Source organism: Nomascus leucogenys, chromosome 3 (genome assembly GCF_006542625.1).
Source record: "Nomascus leucogenys isolate Asia chromosome 3, Asia_NLE_v1, whole genome shotgun sequence".
Taxonomy (NCBI): Eukaryota; Metazoa; Chordata; class Mammalia; order Primates; family Hylobatidae; genus Nomascus; species Nomascus leucogenys.
In genome coordinates this window covers 13,639,424-13,660,169 of record NC_044383.1, presented here as the reverse complement: position 1 = coordinate 13,660,169, position 20,746 = coordinate 13,639,424, and the positions used below count along the sequence as shown (strand labels likewise).

The 20,746-nt window shown below is 40.4% G+C and overlaps 1 protein-coding gene across 3 annotated transcripts in view; it reads left to right on the top strand.

The window, feature by feature from the left end:
- Nucleotides 1-20,746, top strand: part of SEC23IP (SEC23 interacting protein) — a 49,163-nt gene that overhangs the window by 4,448 nt on the left and 23,969 nt on the right. For all 3 annotated transcript variants that reach the window (XM_030806273.1, XM_003255034.4, XM_030806279.1), the window contains exons 2-8: nt 1,415-1,947; nt 5,810-6,020; nt 7,093-7,286; nt 12,335-12,424; nt 15,332-15,452; nt 17,999-18,088; nt 19,016-19,157. In XM_030806273.1, the coding sequence (XP_030662133.1) occupies nt 1,415-1,947; nt 5,810-6,020; nt 7,093-7,286; nt 12,335-12,424; nt 15,332-15,452; nt 17,999-18,088; nt 19,016-19,157 (1,381 nt within the window). The remainder of the gene's footprint in view (nt 1-1,414; nt 1,948-5,809; nt 6,021-7,092; nt 7,287-12,334; nt 12,425-15,331; nt 15,453-17,998; nt 18,089-19,015; nt 19,158-20,746) is intronic.

Below are 20,746 nucleotides of genomic sequence, written 5' to 3'. Positions count from 1 at the left end.
GTGAGAGCTCAAGAAGCTCAAGCCCTAGCCTCAGCAGAGGTCAAGAAGCTTGGAGCCCAGAGCTTGGAAGAAAGCTGCCTTTTGGCAGGTCTGCAAGGGCAGGGACCAAAGTGTGCCTGTGTGCTGTGAGTGAGTCAAGCCCTCTGATGGCTTCCATGCCTCCAGCAAGGAGGTAAGAGGGAATGAGGCCGGAGCAGGGAAGATTAGGAGGAGGAATATGAAAGCTACAAGCTAGGGAACATAAAAGTTTAGTAAGGAATAATAGTAAGGTGGACTTTTGAGGTGATATACAGGGAAAATGCTTTTACTTTACAACTTGGTAGTAGAACAGAAGCTAAATTGTTTGGAGTTGTTAATACCCACAGTGAACATCAAGTTGGGCAAAGGGATGAGAGATCGTCCCTTGGTTAGAAAGTGACCTTTTCAGCAATTTGGTATTCTGTAATGGTAAGTCTGTGATAGTGCATGATTTTAGGGAATGGCAATTAATGGTTGAGCTGCTTTGCCTTGGGAATACAAATACCACGTGTTCATTTGTACAATAAGTGCTTTGTAGGTAAGATTCCTGACACATCCCTTCTTGTCAACAGAGTTATCTTTAGTCTCTCATTATCACTATAGAAATAAAATTATACGTATTTGGGTAGTAGAGTAACAATTGAATTATTTCTTACCAAGAAAAAAAGATAAACAATAATATGTAAGGCCGGGCATGGGGGCTCATGCCTGTAATCCCAGCACTTTGGGAGGCCGAGGCAGGCACATCACTTGAGGTCAGGAGTTCGAGACCAGCCTGGTCAACATGGTGAAACTTCTTCATCTCTACTGAAAAAAAAAATACAAAAATTAGCTGGGCGTGGTGGTGGGCGCCTGTAATCCCAGCTACTTGGGAGGCTGAGGCACGAGAATTGCTTGAACCTGGGAGGCAGAGGTTGCAGTGAGCTGAGATCACGCCACTGCACTCCAGCCTGGGCAACAGAGTGAGACCCTGTCTCAAAAAAAAAAAAAAAAAGTAAAAATAGTATAGACTTTGTTTCTATTTTTAAAAACGTATATACAAATATATATTTACAAAATAAATAACAAATAACTATTTGTATTTATTTTGAAAGCATGGAACGGTGTGTAGCAAAATGTTAACAGTGTTAACAGTTTGACTGTCTGTGGGAGGTGGGCTTATGAATGAATTATAATTGTTTCCTCTTATGTTTTCTTATTCGTGTTTTCTAGTTTTTCATTTCTAAGAAGCAAGTTTTCAAAGAAAAAAAGAAAAAACTTTTTTTTTTCTGTAATGCAGAAATAGCAAGTTTGAAGAACAAATAAGGAAGTATAATTGCTAGCCCTTCCTTATAGAATCGTATCTGCGGAATGATAGAGTACCCTTTAAACCACATGCTCTCCTGTTCCGTTTCAGAGGATTCCACAGATGTTGGTGAGGAGGACAGCTTCCTTGGTCAGACTTCTATTCACACGTCTGCCCCACAGACATTTAGTTACTTCTCTCAGGTATCAAGCAGCAGTGATCCTTTTGGGAATATTGGACAGTCACCATTAACAACTGCAGCAACCTCAGTTGGACAATCAGGATTCCCCAAGCCCCTGACTGCTCTCCCTTTTACAACTGGATCCCAAGATGTCTCGAATGCATTTTCACCATCCATTTCAAAGGCTCAACCTGGTGCTCCACCTTCCTCACTGATGGGAATAAATTCTTATCTGCCTTCTCAGCCAAGTAGTCTCCCTCCTTCACATTTTGGGAACCCACCCCAAGGAATTCCCCAACCAGGATACAATCCATATCGCCATACCCCTGGCAGCAGCAGGGCTAATCCTTACATTGCACCACCCCAGCTGCAGCAGTGCCAAACACCAGGCCCTCCTGCTCATCCTCCACCGTCTGGACCCCCTGTTCAGATGTACCAGATGCCTCCAGGATCTTTGCCACCGGTATGGAGACATGATTTTGTGTCCTACTTATTCATTCTGTTTCTTCTTTCTCACCTGAACCTATGTTTTAAAAAACATTTCACATCTTATAATCAATGTGATGACAAATTAGTTTCAGAGGGTATTCTTTGTAAGCTACCTGAAGTAAACATTGTCTTAAAGGTAGCTTATTGGATGGCTCATATTTTAGCGTAAATTACCTGTTTATTGAAGTAGTAACTGATTTTAATGAGTTAGCTACATGTCAGTATTTCCAGATTTTAGAGTAAGGTAAAAATAAGTGTTGTCTAGAGACATAGGAGAATTGAAGCCATTATTGTCTTAACAGACCACTAGTTTCTCATCTTTCAATTACACTGGTCAACCAAAACACTCAATTACAGGGACTAAAATTGATTACTTCAGTAATTTCTTTATATTTATGGAATTTGGATCTAGTTAGGTCAAACTCTATCTAGGGAGAGTTGGTGGAATAACGTATGCATTGGGTAAATTTTATGAAATTCCGTTACGCATTTTCCCCAACTAATTGTTCATTTGATTTCCAAAGAAAAATCAACAGAATTAAACAAAAAGAGAAATGATTAAAAAGAATTAAGAACCCATTTCAGTGTGGTGGAGATAGCAGTATTGTGATCAGAATGTAACTAACTTCTCTGTTAGAGATAGAAAATGGACTCTGTTTTATCATTTCATTTAAATCATACCGATACACAAATTTTTGACAATGTTGGATTTCGGCATTCTGAAAAGTAACCAAATTCATAGCATGTGGTATATAGTTAGTATTTTTGCTAACTATAACAAACTAATTGTAGTTTGTTGCTTAAAATTTTAAAGAGGTTTTTAGATAAAAGTTTAAAAATTGATAATTTCAAACTTGAAGAAAAGTTGCAAAAATAAAAAGAGTACGAAGAGCACTCTAATATCCTTTACTCAGGTTTACTTATCATTAACATTTCATCCCATTTGTTTTTTAATTTGTACATGTGCACACCCTGGTATATATGAGCCCTCCCCCTTTTCCCCATCCCTTTCTCCTGCCCCTTCTTCCTGCTTCTCCTCCTGCCCCTCCCTCTTCCCTCCCTTCCCCCCATCGTTTTTTTCTCTTTCTATATATATGCAGTTTTGGGGGGAATATTTGAAGGTCAATAAAATACATTATGATTCTTTACTCCCAAATTCCTTGTGTACATTTGGTAAGCATAAGGACATTCTTATGTGCACAGTGCAGCTATGGATCTCAGGAAGTTGAGTGTTGACATAATACTTCAAAATGATTTTTTAGAAATTATATATGTATGTATATGTACGTGTGTGTGTATGTATGTGTGTGTGTGTGTGTGTGTGTGTATATATAAAATTTTTTTTTTTTTGAGGCCAGGTCTCGCTCTGTCACTCAGGCTAGAGTGCAGTCGCATGGTAACGGCTCACTGTAGCCTTGAGTTCTCAGGTTCGGATGATCCCCCTACCTCAGCCTCACCAGTAGCTGGGACCACAGGCACATGCTGCCATACCTGGCTAATTTATTTTTTTATGTTTTGTGGAAATGAGGTCTCACTATGTTGCCCAGGCTGGTCACAAACTCCTGGGCTCAAGCAGTCCTCCTGCCTTGATCTCCCAAAGTTCTGGGATTATGGGCTAAATTATATATTTTTTTGAGACTGGGTCTCACTCTGTTGTCCAGGCTGGAATACAGTGGCGCAATCACAGCTCACCTGCAGTCTCAAACTCCTGGGCCTCAAGTGATCTTCCTGCCTCAGCCTACCAAAGTGCTGGGATTACAGGTGTGAGCCACCACACCTGTCCCAAAATGGTGTCTAATTAAAAAATTTAAAAATAAGTATAGTCTGATTTTAAAATCGTTTTTGTAGAAAATTTGAAAAATGCAGAATACTCAATTTAATAAAAAATGTCCATAGATAACCACTGTTTTCATTTTGTTATATGTCTTTTTTTGGCAAACATATAGTACCTATGGTTTCTGTAATCTATTTTTTTGTGTGTGAACATACTTTAAATGTTACTAAGATTTTTTCTAAAACATTAAAATTTTTTTTCTTTTTCTTCTTTTTTTTTTTTTAAGAGATTTTGGTGGGGTGGGGGGGGGTCTTGCTCTGTCATCCATCCAGGGTGGAGTGCAGTGGTGTGATTACAGCTCACTGCAACCTTGAACTACACTTCAGCCTCAGGAGTAGCTGGGACTACAAGTGTGCCCCACCATGTCCGTGTGATTTTTACATTTTTTTGTAGAAACGGTATTGCTGTGTTGCTCATGTTGGGCTCGGACTCCTGGCCTCAAATGATCCTCCTTCCTTGGCCTCCCAAAGTTCTGGGATTATAGGTGTGAACCGTTGTGTCTGTCCTCTAAAACTTTTATTTTTGTTTATTTACTTATTTTTTTTTAGCTATCTTCTGCAGAAAGGATATAAGACATTTTTAGTGGTGCTGGAGGATCTAGCATTTGAGTGAAATATTACTTAATCAGGTTTCTGTTAGACATTTTGATTATTTCCAGTGATTTCCTATTTTATTTTATTTTTTTGCAAACATTCCAAATTTATTAGCTATGATTTTATAATCAACATTATCGAGGTATAATTTACATACAGTAAAAGGCATCCATTTACAGCATACAATTCGATTTATTTAAAGTGTACAATTAGCTGAGTTTTGACAGTTGTACACACCAATTTCCTATTTTAAATAACCTTTTGATGTATATCCTTGTGGGTAAATTTTTATTTTTATTTTTTATTTATTGTTTGAGACAGAGTCTCACTCAGGCACTCAGGCTGGAGTGCAGTGGCACAGTCTCAGCTCACTGCAACCTCCACCTCCCGGGTTCAAGCGATTCTCCTGCCTCAGCCTCCCAAATAGCTGGGATTGCAGGCCTGTGCCACCACGCCCAGCTAATTTTTTTATTTTTAGTGGAGACAGTGTTTCACCATGTTGGCCTGGCTTGTCTCAAACTCCTGACCTCAGGTGATCCACCCACCTCAAGCCTCCCAAAGTGGCAGGATTACAGGCATGAGCCACTGCGCCCGGGCTATTTGTTTTTATAATTCTATCTTTAGGATAAATTTTTAGAAATGGAATGAGTAGGTCAAGGAGTAGGCACATTTTAAAGGTTAAATAGGCCGGGTGTGGTGGCTCACGCCTGTAATGCCAACACTTTGAAAGGTCAAGGCGGGCTGGTCACCTGAGGTTGGGAGTTCGCAACCAGCCTGACCAACGTGGAGAAACCCTGTCTCTACTAAAAATACAAAATTAGCTGGGTGTGGTGGTGCATGCCAGTAATCCCAGCTACTTGGGAGGCTGAGGCAGGAGAATCGCTTGAACTCGGGAGACGGAGGTTGTGCATTGCGCCATTGCACTCCAGCCTGGGCAACAAGAGTGAAACTCCGCCTCACACACACACAAAAAGGTTAAATAAATCATGGGAGATTTATTGCTAGATTGATTTCTATAAAGGTGTTTACTTTGTGTTCTGTGAGAAGGTCTGGTTCACCTTGTAATTGATTTTTTTCTAAATTTTTAAATTTTTAATTTTTGTGGGTGCATAGTAGGTATATATGTTTATGGGTTACATGAGATATTTTGATACAGGCATGCAATGTGTAATGATCACATCAGGGTAAATGGGGTATAGGTATCCCTCACCTCAAGCATTTATCCTTGATTTGGGGTGTTGTTGGGTTTAAAAATTCTTCTTAAAATTGCTTTGGGGTCTAGTTATTACACTAAATAATTGTCCATATATACATGTAGGATAATTACTACTAACATCAGTTTGGGTGTGAAGCATATTCAGAATTCTTTTGGACAAGCATGACAGTCTTAACTTTGCCATCCCCTCCAGGTTCCTCCTTCAGTGCAGTCACCAGCACAGCAGCAGGTACCTGCCAGACCTGGGGCTCCCTCTGTTCAAGTGCCACCTCCTTTTCTACTTCAAAACCAATATGAGCCTGTTCAGCCCCACTGGTTTTACTGCAAGGAGGTAGAATACAAACAACTGTGGATGCCTTTTAGTGTGTTTGACTCTTTGAATCTTGAAGAAATCTATAATTCAGGTAAACATTGGTCATACATCATTCATATCTGATTTTAGGAAGAGAAGGAATGAGTATTTATCCATGATCTATTTTCTGTGACTGTCAAATTCCTTAATCTTTATAGACTCCAGACTCTGTACCTTAAGATGACGATATTAATATAAGTCCTGAGTTACCTGGGTAAGATATTTGAAGAAATGTTGTAGTAATTTACTTCGTAGTTTAAAGGTATTTTGAATCAGAGAAGTTGAGCAGTTCATATAATCCAGGTTTCAATTTTTCTGTTTCCCTTATTCATTTGTAGTTATGGGGGCATTTATAAAGGGCATTCTGTGGAACTCCCCATTCTGGAGATGCTCTGTGATAAAAGGGTTCCCTGGTCAGATGAGTTTTGGAAATGCTGCTCACTGTATCTAGGTCTTGAGAGAGATGGTGTGCGGGAGTGCATTAATGCTTTGAGAAGTCCTGCAGTGTAGAAATGTGTTTCTTTGTTTATCCTGATATATTTTATCACTGTATTATTGTATGTAGATATTATTGTTCTGATTTTAAAAAAAATCCATCAGTTCTTTGAATTATGTTTTTAAAGTTTGCCCTGGCTATTTCTTTTCTACTTAAGAGTCATAATTTTGAGCAGCACAGATTAATCTTAAACTTCTATTTTGAAATAAAAATGAGCCTAGTTTTTTGTCTTTAAAGATTGAGTAGTCACCGTATTCATTATTTATTATTTTATTTTTATTTTCTTGAGACAGAGTCTCACTCTGCTGCCCAGGCTGGAGAGCAGTGGCACAATCTGGACTCACTGCAACCTCTGCTTCTTGGGTTCATACTATTCTGCCTCAGCCTCCCAAGTAGCTGGGATTATAGGCGTGTGCCACCACGCCTGGCTAATTTTTGTATTTTCAGTAGACAGGGAGGTTTCACCATTGGCCAGGCTGGTCTCAAACTCCTGACCGCAAGTGATCCACCTCTCTCAGCCTCCCAGAGTGCTGGGATTACAGGCATGAGCCACTGCGCCCAGCTGATTATTTATTATTTTAAAATATGCCTTGCAGCAGTCAGGAAAAGTGTTAATTTTGTTCTCTAGTTCAGCCAGATCCAGAGAGCGTGGTTCTTGGCACGGATGGAGGGCGCTACGATGTTTACCTCTATGACCGAATAAGGAAGGCTGCCTACTGGGAAGAGGAGCCAGCTGAAGTGAGACGCTGTACTTGGTTTTACAAGGGGGACACAGATAGTCGATTTATTCCCTATACTGAGGAGTTCAGTGAAAAACTAGAGGTACGGGTGCTTTATTTCTTTATGAGTTTCTTTAAAAAATGTAGGTCCTGTATACATTGGTGAGTAACATCATTCACAGTGGAGCTGACTTTATTTACAAGACAGCTTGTTTTGATGCTGTTCACAGAGAAGATTACTTTTTAAGTGGTGTCATCACTCATGAGGTGCTAATCGTGGCATCTGTGTCTAAAGATAGAATATGATTTACAGAGATACATCACAGATCTAATAAGGTGCTTGTGTCAAGCCTTCAATAGAACCTAGGCTGCTGGGATTTGTTGTTGATAGAAGATGCCAAGCATATGGACATTTTCAAATTAGTATTCAGTAAAAGGCTTGAAATTAACCTCTGATTTGTGAAAATAAATAAATAGAATTGGAAGAAGTGTCATGAGTTTTATTAGCCATCTTAAATCTATAATTTCTTCAAGAAATTATATGTTGTTTTATATAATTGTGTTAAATGCTTGTGTTAATTCTACTTAAGAGTTGAATGTTAGATATTTGAAATACGTTCAGTGAATTCAGTTGCATAGATGGGAAATGAGATACAGAACATTTTAGTTAACTTCTGGCTGGGTGTGGTGGCTCGTGCCTATAATCCCAGCACTATGGGAGGCTAAGGTGGGCAGATCACTCGAGGCCAGGAGTTTTGAGACCAGCCTGACCAACATGGTGAAACCATGTCTCTACTAAAAATACAAAAACTAGCCAGGCGTGGTGGCACACACTAGTAGTCCCAGCTACTCGGGAGGCTGAAGAGGAAGGATCACCTGAGCCAGGGAAGTCGAGGCTGCAGGGAGCTGAGATCATGCCACTGCACTCTAGCCTGGGCAATGAGAACGAGACCCTCCCTCAGAAAAAAAAAAAGTATATATTTATATATGTGCATATATATATGTGTGTGTGTGTGTGTGTGTGTATATATGCGTGTATATATATATAAAGAAAAAAGTGTAAAGGAATGCTGATATCTATAGCTTAATTTTAGATATAAATAAACAAATAAAGATATTGTAATTTTTGGTAGGCCCCTACGAAGCTATCATGTCCCCAGATTAAATGTTTAGTTTTACTGTTTTGAAGCTGAAGTATATATTTTCAAGTCCAAGCAGTGTCTGAAAGTCTACACTTTATCTTATGGGTGACATAGACTTTGAGGTGGGATAGATACCCACATACCGACCGTTGCAGCAACACATGGCTACCTAGGGAGACCTTAGCTTTTGTTCAGCTTCTTCCAGGAAACTCAAACCAGATCAAGGAAGAGGCAGAGGAGGTTAGGAAGTGAGAAAGCTGATAATAGAAAGGGAACAAGATGATACGTATTGCTCAGCATCGTGTTGGTGATCCTGTCCTGTCAGAGCACTAAGACAAAACAACGGAAGGGTTGGAGACAGAGAACACCTTTAATTTGATGAAGACATGATTATTGTCTATGTGGAAAATCAGGAGAACCTCTAGAAATATTATTAGCACCAATACAAGAGTTTTTTTGCAAGTCTGTGTATATAAAATTAGCATATGTAAATTAGTCATATTCCTGTGCCGTAGAAATAACCAATTAAAAATAGAAAAAGAAGATACTATGTATTTATAACAGAGAGACTATATATTTATAAAGCTACAGGCAATGTAGGAAAAAAGTCCAAGAAAAGTACCCGTGAACTTTATGGAACACTGAAGAATGTAAAAGGTGACCTCAAGAAATGGAGCTGGGCTGGGCGTGGTGGCTCCTGCCTGTAATCCCAGCACTCCGGGAGGCCAAGGTGGGTGGGTTGCTATTTCAGCTCAGGAGTTCCAGACCAGCCTGGACAACATGGCAAAACCCCGTCTCTACAAAAAATACACACAAAAAAATTAGCCGAGTGTGGTGGCCCATGCCTGTGGTCTTAGCTACTCAGGAGGCAGAGGCAGTAGGATTGCTTGAGCCTGGGATCTTGAGGCTGCAGTGAACTGTGATCGTGCCACAGCACTTTAGCCTGGGCGACAGAGCAAGACCTTGTCTCAGAAAAAAAAAAAAAAGAAATGGAGCTAAACATTATGTTCATGTAGGCACTATCATAAAAGATGTCAATTCTTCCCAAATTATCTGATAAATTTTAGGCAATCCCAATCAAAATTCACATCAGGGTTTTTTTTTTTTTTTTGGTAAAATTTGCAAGCTGCTTCTAAATTTTTTGTGGAAGATCAAAATGTCAAGGATAACCAAGACCATTTCGACAATGAAATGTGGAATCTTTACCAGATAATACTTACTATAAAGCTGTGGATTGAAAGGGAATATGAAGTGAAAATAATTTATTTGGCTGGGCGCGGTGGTTCACGCTTGTAATCCCAGTACTTTGGGAAGCCGAGGGGGGCGGATCACGAGGTCAGGAGATCGAGACCACGGTGAAACCCTGTCTCTACTAAAAATACAAAAAAATTAGCCGGGCGTGGTGGCGGGCGCCTGTAGTCCCAGCTACTCGGAGAGGCTGAGGCAGGAGAATGGCGAGAACCCGGGAGGCGGAGCTTGCAGTGAGCCGAGATTGCGCCACTGTACTCCAGCCTGGGCGACAGAGTGAGACTCTGTCTCAAAAAAAAAACAAAAAAAGAAAATAATTTATTTATTTATTTTTTAAACAGGATCTCACTCTGTCCCCCAGGGTGGAGTACAGTGGTGCGATTTCAGCTCACTACAACCTCCGCCTCCTGGGTTCAAGCGATTCTCCTGCCTCAGCCTTCCGAGTTGCTGGGATTACAGGCTCCTGCCACCACGCCCAGCTAATTTTTGTATTTTTAGTAGAGACAGGGTTTCACCACGTTGGCCAGGATGGTCTCGAACTCCTGACCTCAGGTGATCTGCCCGCCTCAGCCTCCCAAAGTGCTGGGATTACATGCGTGAGCCACTGCACGTGGCCTGAAAATAATTTTTAAGATGGTGAAAGTTTTCTTTCTTTAATCGTTGTTTGTGGCCTTGCTTTTAGAAATTATAAATTGTATTTAAAGTTTTTTTTTTTTTTTAATCGAAGACGAGGGTCAGAAGTACAGAAGACTAGGCTGGGCATGGTGACTTTCGCCTGTAATCCCAGCACTTTGGAGGCCAAGGCGGGCTGATTGCTTGAGATCAGGATTTTGAGACCAGTCTGGCTAACATGGTAAAACCCTGTCTCTACTAAAAATACAAAATTAGCTGGGTATGGTTATGCATGCCTGTAATCCCAGCTACTCAAGAGGCTGAGGCAGGAGTATCACTTGAACCTGAGAGGCGGAGGTTGCGGTGAGCTGTGATCGCGCTATTGCACTCCAACCTGGGTGACAGAGTGAGACTCCATCTCAAAAAGTACAGAAGTCTGATGAAGAGGAATTGTTACTCAATGATTGTCCAAGACACAAAAGGAAATACTTCTATTTTCACACGACTGTCAAATACTCACTGTTACTAGTTTTAAAAAAAAGACTTTGTAACAATTTTTACTTGTCAATTAAAAAAATAAATGAACAAAAAAAAGGACTTGTGGGTATGCCAGAGGCTCCCCCTTACTTTGTGTTGAATCTCTCCCCAAGAAGTCCTCAGACTTGTGCTTTATAGAAACTAGAATAGTATGATCAGCCCTCTGTATTCACAGGTTCCACATCTGCGGATTCAACTAAATACTCTGAAAATATTTAGAAAACAACAACAATAAAAATAACACAGGCTGGGCACGGTAGCTTATGCCTGTAATCCCAGCACTTTGGGAGGCTGAGGTGGGCGGATCATTTGAGGTCAGGAGTTCGAGACCAGCGTGGCCAATATGGTGAAACCTTGTCTCTACTAAAAATAGAAAAATTAGCCAGATGTGGTGGCTCATTGCCTATAGTGCCAGTTATTCGGGAGGCTGAGGCAGGAGAATCGCCTGAACCTGGGAGGCGGAGGTTGCAGTGAGCAGAGATTGCACCACTGTACACCAGCCTGGGCAACAGAGCAAGACTCTGTCTCAAGAAAATAAAAAATAAAAATTACAGTTTAACTATTGATATCACATCTACATTTTATTAGGTATTATAAGTAATCTAGAGAAGATTTAAAATATAAGGGAGGATGTATGTAGGTTTTATGCAAAAACAATGCTATTTTATATAAAGGACCTAAACACCACGGATTTTGGTATCTTTGAGGGGTCTTGGATCCAGTGCCCTACAGAAACCAAAGAAAAGACTGTATCTGGAGGAAGAGTAAGGAGATGGTTGGACAGTGAAGATTTTGGAGTCAGAAAGTCCTCGGTGATACTGCTCCAGCCCACATGAAAAAAAGAAAAAGTCAGTACTGGGTGGCAATGAACTACAGTTCTCCCATTGCTGCTCCCCAGTTGTGTCATCTTGAGCAACTATGTACAGTACTTAAAATGTCTATTGTGGGTTGAATTGTGTCTCCCCATCCCCCAAATATGTTGAATTACTAATTCCCAGTACCTCAGCATGTGACCTTATTTGGAAATAGGGTCATTCCAGATGTAATTAGTTAAGGTGAGGTTTTACTGGAGTAGGATGGTACCCAAAGCCAATATAACTTGCCATGTGAAGACAGACACACAGAAAGAATCCCATATGATGATGGAGGCAAAGGCTGGAGTTATGCTGCAAGCCAAGGAAAGCCAAAGATTGCCAGCCACCACCAGAAGCTAGGAAGAGGGAAGGAGGATTTCTTTAAAGCTTTCAGAGGAATGGTGGCCTTCCTGACACTAATTTTCTACTTGGAGCCTCCAGAACTATGGGACGATACATTTTTTTTCTAAGTCACTCTGTCTGTGGTACTTCGTTAATGCAGCCCTAGGAAATGAACAGACCGTCTAAAACTTGGTTTTCTTCATTATATAGTGGGGATCCTATTATTTAGGAGTGATTGAGAGTAATTACTTCAACCATATGTGTAAAGTGATAAAAAATATGTTAACCCGTCAGGAAATGAGAACTGCTATTACTGTTATTTTTATCACCATTATAGTTACCATTTTCCTCTATACGTTCTCTCAATGTGGTATAAATTTGTCATATTGGAATATATGTTGTTTCCCCCATTATAGGCTGAATATAAAAAAGCTGTAACCACTAATCAGTGGCACCGAAGATTAGAGTTTCCAAGTGGAGAGACAATTGTTATGCATAATCCAAAGGTAATGATGCTGTTTAAAATATTAAGGTATTAAGTTCATTTTAATATTTTTCTGTATATGTTTGATAAATTGTTCATTTTTAGTAACTTGTACAGTGGGAATGTTTTGATAACAAGTACATTGCTTTTAAAATAGTTTATTATTATATTGGATAATACAGTTATTGTTTCTATGATTCACACTGATCGTAGAAACAAAAACACAAATTTTTCGTAGGGCGAGGTGCACACCTGTGAGAGGCTGAGACAGTGGAATGCTTGAGCCAGGGGGACAGCAGAACCCTGTCTCTGTAAAAAATAGGAAAATTAGCTGGGCATAGTAGCACGTGCCTGTAGTCTCAGCTACTCAAGAGGCCGAGGCGGGAGGATTACTTGAGCCCGGGAGGTTGAGGCTGCAGTGAGTCATGATTGTGCCCCACTGCACTCCAGCCTGGGTGACAGAGCAAGACCTCGTCTCAAAAAGTAAATTTTTCTCAGTCTGGGTGTGGTGGCTCACACCTGTAATCCCAGTGCTTTGGGAAGCCAAAGTGGGAAGATTGCTTCAGGCTAGGAGTTTGAGACCAGCCTGGGCAACAAAGAGACTCTATCTCTACAAAAATTAAAAAAATTAGCTGAGCATAGTGGTGTGCACCTGTCTAGCCACTTGGGAGGCTGAGATAGAGAATCACTTGAGCCCAAGAGTTTGAGATTGTATTGAGCTGTGATCATGCTCACTCCAGCCTTGGTGAAGAGCAAGACTCTGTCTAAATAAATAAATAAAATAAGTATTTCTTATGAAGTTTCTGTTTATGGCAACATGATAACTGGAGTTTAGTATGCAATGTAGAAGTTGCTTGATAATTTTTTTCACTTGATCAGAAGTTGGCAAGCTTTTTCTATAAAGGGCCAGAGACAAAATATTTAAGGCTTTGCAAGTTATGTGTTCCCTGTTGCAGCCACCACCTCTGCCACTGTGGTGTGAAAGCAGCCGGAGACAATGTGTAAACCAATGGGTAGGATATTTTCAATGAATCTTTATTTATAAAAACAGATGGCCACATTTTTCCTGTGGGCTGTAGTATGCCTGTCTACCCTTGATATGGTTTGCTCTAACCTTTCAAGTAAAAATGTGTCCTTTTTCTTTTTCTTTTTATTGTCTCTATGAGTTTATCTTGTTTTTAAAAAAATATTGATTGCTGGTGTTCTGATTCTTTCATTTGCCAACCTTAATTTCTCTGAGCTCCAAGTTCCTCACCTGCAATAATGATCTCCCAGGGTCATATTTTAGATGAAATGAGGTAATTTATGCAAAAGCATCTAGCATGGGGCTTAGCACACAGTAGTTTCTGAGAACATAGGCTTTTTATTTATTCATTTATTTTTATAGAAAAGTTTATAAAAAACTTAAAATCCAACTACTTCTTTTGTCCTTATTGATACTGAAATAAAAATAAAAACATTCATATGCCAACAAAACGTAAACAGTTTAAAAGGATATTAAGTGAAAAATAAAAGCCTCCTATCTCTGCCTTCCTCATTTCTCCTCTCCATAGTAACCACTCTTAATCTTTTTGTTTGTTTTTTTAAGAGATAAGGTCTCACTCTCTTACCCAGGCTGTAGTGCAGTGGCCAATCACAACTCACTGCATCCTCGAACTCTGGGCTCAAGGGATCCTCCTGCCTCAGCCTCCCGAGTAGCTAGGACTACAGGTGTGCGCCACCTTGCCTGGCCAGTTTTTAAGATTTTTTTGCAGAGATGGGGTCTTGCCATCTTGCCCAGGCTGGTCTTGAACTCTTAGGCTCAAGCCTTCTTCCTGCCTCAGCCTCCCAAAGTGCTGAGATTACAGGTGTGAGCCAATGCACCTGGCTAACCTTTTTTTTTTTTTTAAGATAAACATTTTGCATGCTACATCAAGTATATATTCTTTTTTTTTTTTTTAAAGAAAATTTTCTTCGTGGTACAGGGCTGAATTTAATACAGTTGGTTTAACAGAATGGATTCCTAAAAAGTGGTAGGGTTTTGTCATTATGTTTTTGTCACTGAAATTGAAATTGTAGTTTAATTGAGAATCTTACTATTTTTAAAGTATTTTGCTTTACTTGTTTTTATAAGACAAAGACTCCTCAGTTGCAGGTTACTTGTCCTCGATTTCTTTTTTTTGTATTTATTTTATTATTATTATTTTTTTGTAGAGACTGGGTCTCTAACTTTGTTGCCCAGGCTGCTCTGGAACTCCTGAGCTCAAGCGGTCCTCCCACGTTGGCCTCTCAAAGTGTTAGGATTACAGGCGTGAGCCACTGCACTGGGCCTGTCCTTGATTTCTTTCGTGTAAACCTGGAGTTTTATGTTAGCTTTTATTTATTTATTTATTTATTTTGAGACAGGATTTTGCTCTATTGCCTAGGCTGGAGTGCAGTAGCACAAACACAGCTCATTGCAGCCTCGACCTCCTGGACTCAAGCGATCCTTCTGCCTCGGCCTCCTGAGAAGCTGGGACCACAGGCATGCACCTCCATGCCTGGCTAATTTTTAAATTTTTTATGGAGATGGGGTCATATCATATTGCGCAGGCTTGTCTTGAACTCCTGGGCTCAAGTGATCCTCCCACCTCAGCCTCCCAAAGTGCTGGGATTACAGGTGTGAGCCGCCATACCTGGCCTATGTTATTAGCTTTTAAATCAAGGTGTAATACTTCTGACTTAATTGTGTAATTTTCAACATAAGCATTGGAAAGGTATTGATTTGCTTAATTTTGGTGGTTAATGAACACTAGCAAGACTCCTTCAAAGTTTGTTGTGGGGGAACAGTACTAATAATTTATAAACTCTCCGTACTCTAAGGTATAGCTTATTATGTGTTAAACTACTTAGCCTGTAGTGGAAAAGAATTTGTTAATGAGCTTTGTCATAATTCTGTTGCATCTTGAAGGTTATTGTTCAGTTCCAGCCCTCCTCAGTGCCAGATGAATGGGGCACCACGCAAGATGGACAGACAAGGCCCAGGGTTGTAAAGCGTGGAATTGACGATAACCTTGATGAAATTCCCGACGGTGTGTATAGTTTGTTTAGAACTGAGGTCTGTTTTAGTCCTCTCCATTTTAGCATCATTCTTTAGAATGATGAAGAAATAAACAGTTACTAGAATTCCCTGCCACAGCAGCCATTGCACCACCATTCCCAGCTAATATTTCTATTTTTTGTAGAGATGAAGTTTTGTCATGTTGCCCAGACTTTTCTCGAACTCCTGAGCTCAAGCTATTTGCCTGCCTCGGCCTCCCAGAGTGCTGGAATTACAGGCGGGAGCGAGTGTGCCTGGCCATATCTTTCTTTTTGGTTTTATTACTTTTGTATTTTTATTTTTTAATTGATACATATTAATGGGGTACACCTGATGTTTTGATAAATGCATAGAATGTGTAATGATGAAATTGAAGTAAATAGTATGTCCATCACCTCAAACATTCATCATTGCTTTGTTTTGGGAACATTTCAGATCTTTTCTCCTAGGTATTTTTCTTTTTCTTTTTTCTTTTTTTTTTTTCGGACAGGGTCTCACTCTGTTGGCCAGGCTGGAATACAGCGGTGTGATCTCGGCTCATTACAACCTCCGCCTCCCAGGTTCATGCGATTCTCTTGCCTCAGTCTCCTGAGTAGCTGGGATTACAGGCGTGCACCACCACACCCGGCTAATTTTTGTATTTTTAGTAGAGATGTGGTTTCACCACGTTGGCTAGGCTAGTCTCAAACTCCTGGCCTCAAGTCATCCGCCTGCCTCAGCCTCCCAAAGTGCTGGGATTATAGGTGTGAGCCACTGCACCCTGCCTCTCCTAGGTATTTTGAAATATACAATAAATCATTGTTAACTGTTGTCACCCTACTGTGCTATCGAACAGTAGAAGTTATTCCTTCAACATACCTGTATGTTTGTACCCATTAATTGACCCCTTTTTATCTTCACTTCCCCCCGACCCTTCCCAGGCTCTCGTAGCCATCATTCTGCCCTTACCTCCATGAGATAAACTTCTTTAGTTCCTACATATGAGTGAGGACATACAGTTATCTTTATCTTTAAATTTAGAATTCTGTTAAAATACACATACCACATAGTATAGATTCTAAAATATGTTTTGTTGTGGAGAAGCACTTTGCTGGTTGGAACTAAGGTTTGGCAACACTTTTAGGCTTGTGGTTTTACACCTCCCTGGTTTGTATTACTCTGGTGTGGGGATTGCAGACTTTTTCTGTAAAGGGCCAGATAGCAGATAGGCTTTGCAGGCCATATGGACTCTGTTACAAACTACTCAGCTTTGCCATTGTTGTGTGAAATCAGCTGAAGACTGTATGTAAACAAATGGGCATATCCGTGTTCTATAAAACTTTGTTTTTTTTGAACGGAGTCTCACTGTTGCCCAGGCTAGAGTGCAGTGACGTGATCTGGGCTCACTGCAACCTCCACCCACTGGGTTCAAGCAATTCTTATGTCTCAGCCTCCCGAGTAGCTGGGATTACAGGCGCCCACCACCACGCCTGGCTAATTTTTGTATTTTTAGTGGAGACAGCGTTTTGCCATGTTGGCCAGGCTGGTTTTGAACTCCTGACCTCAAGTGATCCACGTGCCTCGGCCTCCCAAAGTTCTGGAATTACAGGCATGAGCCACTACACCCGGCCCATAAAACTTTATTTTATTTTTATGTTTTTCCTTGAATGGTTTCACCTTCATCAAAAACTTTATAAAAACAGGTGGCTGGGCCTGGTGGCTCACGCCTGTAATCCCAGCACTTTGGGAGGCCAAGGCAAGTGGATCACCTGAGGTCAGGAGTTCGAGACCAGCCTGGCCAACTTGGTGAAACCCTGTCTCTACTAAAAAAATACATATATAAAAATTAGCTGGGTGTGGTGGTGGGTGCCTGTAATTCCAGCTACTCAGAAGGCTGAGGCAGGAGAATCGCTTGAACCCGGGAGGCAGAGGTTGCAGTGAGCTGAGATGGTGCCATTGCACTCTAGCCCGGGCGACAAGAGTGAAACTCCGTCTCAAAAACAAAACAAAACAAAACAAAAAACAGGTAGGATGTGGGTAGGATTTGGCCTGTGGGCTATTGTTTGCCATTGCCTGCTTTGGTGTATGTGCTTTGGTTTCTTCTGTACTATTATTTAAGAATGGATTTTATTTTTACAATTACATACACTTCATGTTTATTGAAGTGTATGTAAAATGTTTCAATAAAATGTATGTTTCTTATAAAATAAATATGAAATCTGAGTAATCTCCACTGGGGCTTAGTGTCCTGGGGAGTTCTGAAGCATCACGAGGTTGTGGAGCCTCCACAGATACAAACCTGCTGCTCATCATGTGCTATTAGCTTCCAGGAACAGAGAGAGCCTGCTGCCTCTACCTCTTGTTCTAGTTCGCTTTTATATGCCGGGAGGGACAAATTGTTCCTCCAATTTGATGGGGTAATGAGGCTTATTCTCTTTGAAGGGTCATGAATTTCTTTGGCAAGTTTGTGATGACAAAAGGGGTATCTAGAATATTGCCATTAGGAAAATCCAAACAAATTCCCATCTTTTATGTATGTTTAAAAATGTTTTTTGACAGGGGAGATGCCTCAAGTTGACCATTTGGTGTTTGTGGTGCATGGCATTGGACCTGTGTGTGACTTACGCTTTAGGAGCATTATTGAGTGTGGTAAGTGTTGGGTATATTGTATTTCATGGGATGATCTGAGAACTAATAGAAGAGCTTTGGAGTATTCATTTTTAGGATAGTTCCCAGCTGTGTACTACTTGCTGCGGGGGCTGTAAGAGGAAATTTAAATGGTCAGTGGGAAATACTAAGTTGTACTTGATTTGCTCTTCTGACGTATGTGACGCATAAAATCCCAGACTGATGAATTAGACGGGGTCTTGGAAGTAATTTAGCCTTGCTGACAGCCTTTGCCTGAGCACCTGCAGCAGCTAGGAGCACCTCTGCATTGAATGGATTTATAGTCAGTGAGCTGGGAGAAGTTGTTTAATGGAAACATGAATCTGCCTGGTTGACTTAAATTTTTGAAGTTTTATTTTTATGTCCATATAATAATAGTTCGTATTTATTGAATATTTGGTATATGCCAAGTATCTTAGATGTCTTGTCATTTGACCCTCACAAATAAACCTTTGGGGTATAGGCGCTGTCAGTGTTATCACCACTACTGTGACTAATGAGGAACTGAGGCCTGGGGCAGTGGGGGTTGGGGGTGAAGAGGTAGGTAGGGGTGGGGGTAAGTGAAATTCTCCCTTATCACAGTCAGTAGGGCCTGGAGCCTGGAGCCGGCAGTGTGATTCCAGAGCCTTTCCCCAAGGTGCCACGCTGCCTCCCAGCAGTGGTGGTTAATTAAACTGATGCATCCCAAGCATCTATTCCTTTTCAATAATGGAAAGTTTAAAAGAGCTTCCCAAAAGTTACTTATTCCTTTCTTTTTAAAAAATTTTACCAATTCTCTTATCCTCATTTTTTTCTTTAAAAAATGTATCTTTATGTTATTAAAAATACTGGCATATTTGAGGTAACTGCTGACTAGCTGTCAAGCTGGGAGAATTTAATTTATTTTCTCTGTTTTTTTTTCTTTTGAAGTGGATGATTTTAGGGTGGTTTCTCTCAAATTGCTGCAGACACATTTCAAGAAATCTTTAGATGATGGGAAGATAAGCAGAGTGGAGTTCCTTCCAGTTCATTGGCATAGTTCTTTGAGTGGGGACGCCACAGGTGTGGACAGGTTTGTGGATTTTGATAACTTGTTTTTCAAATTAGTCAAATTTAAATTTAAAATTTAAACCATTATATGAAATAGTTTATTGTAGCTTCAATCAATATATTTTTAAAAATTGTATACTTCTGACATATGATTAAATATTGGCTGTAAAGTTTACACACTACTTTGTGTGTGTGTGTGCATTCCTTTTGTAAATATTTAAGAGAATCTCAAGAAATTTTAGCTGGTTTTGAAATACAATTTTAATCTGTAGCAGTTTAGACAGGGGGCTGTCCTTGATATAGTAGGATGCCTAATGGCCTTTCCATCCCACCAAAAATGTCTCCAGAAATTGCCAGATGGCCCCTGGAGGGTAAAAATCACCCCTGGCTGAGAAACACAGATTCAGAATATTGTTTCTCAGTGGAGATGCTCTTGTCGGGACAATTCTTTGCTGTCGCAGTGCAGACCACTTAACTTCCTTAGTGTAAAGGCCACTCAGTACTAGCAGTGCTCACCAGGCACTGTGACAATTAAAAATACTCTGCTCAATTTTGAATGCTCCCAATTGCAAATCATAAATACAGGTAATAGTTATGCTGGCACATGTCTAGATTTTAGTGAACACCGTAATGTTTCAGGGTACATAGTTTAATAAAACTATTTCTACAAACAGCATTTTGTCTATGTTAGGCCCTATTGTAAGGGTGTTTTCTTTCTCTGTGTGTATTCCTAAACTTCATTTTGGTCATTCTCAAATTAGGAAAGATTTTTCATTCCATGTAGCCCTGTTTTTTCTGTTTGATATTCTCTTTAGTCCTTTTGACCCACAAGTTTTGTCAAGTGTCCAGATTTGCAGTTAAGTGGAAGAAAAATGGAAGAGTAATCTTCCCTCTTTAAAAATAAAATAGAAATCTTTGCATATGACTTATATAGCAACTAACTCTTCAGAGAATCCCAAAATTCGTAGTATGGTTATAGGCACAAATAACTTTAAAAAAAAACCTGATTTTTGAGACAGCATCTCACTCACCCAGGCTCTGGAGTGCACTGGCATGATCGTGGCTCACTGTAGACTTGGCCTCCTGGGCTCAAGTGATCCTCCCACCTCAGTCTCCCAAGTAGCTGGGAGTATAGGCGCAAGCTGCCATGCCTGGCTAATTTTTAAATTTTTTGTAGAGATGGGGTCTCACTGTGTTGCCCAAGCTGGTCTTGATCTCCTGGGCTCAAGCGGTCCTCCTGCCCTAGCCTCTCAAAGTGCTAGGATTACAGGCATGAGCCACCACATATGGCAGCACAGATTTTTTTGGTTTATCTTTATTTATATTTTTAATTTTTTTTTGATGTGGAGTCTCGCTCTGTCACCCAGGCTAGAGTGTGGTGGCACAATCTCGGCTCACTGCGACCTCCACCTCCTGGGTTCAAGCGATTCTCATGCCTCAGCCTCCCGAACAGCTGGGTGTACAGGTGCGTGCCACGACTTGTGGCTAACTTTTGATTTAAACTTTTTTTTTTTTTTTTTTTGAGATGGAATCTTGCTCTGTCGCCCAGACTGGAGTGCAGTGGTGCAATCTCGGCTCACTGCAACCTCTGCCTTTCAGGTTCAAGCAGTT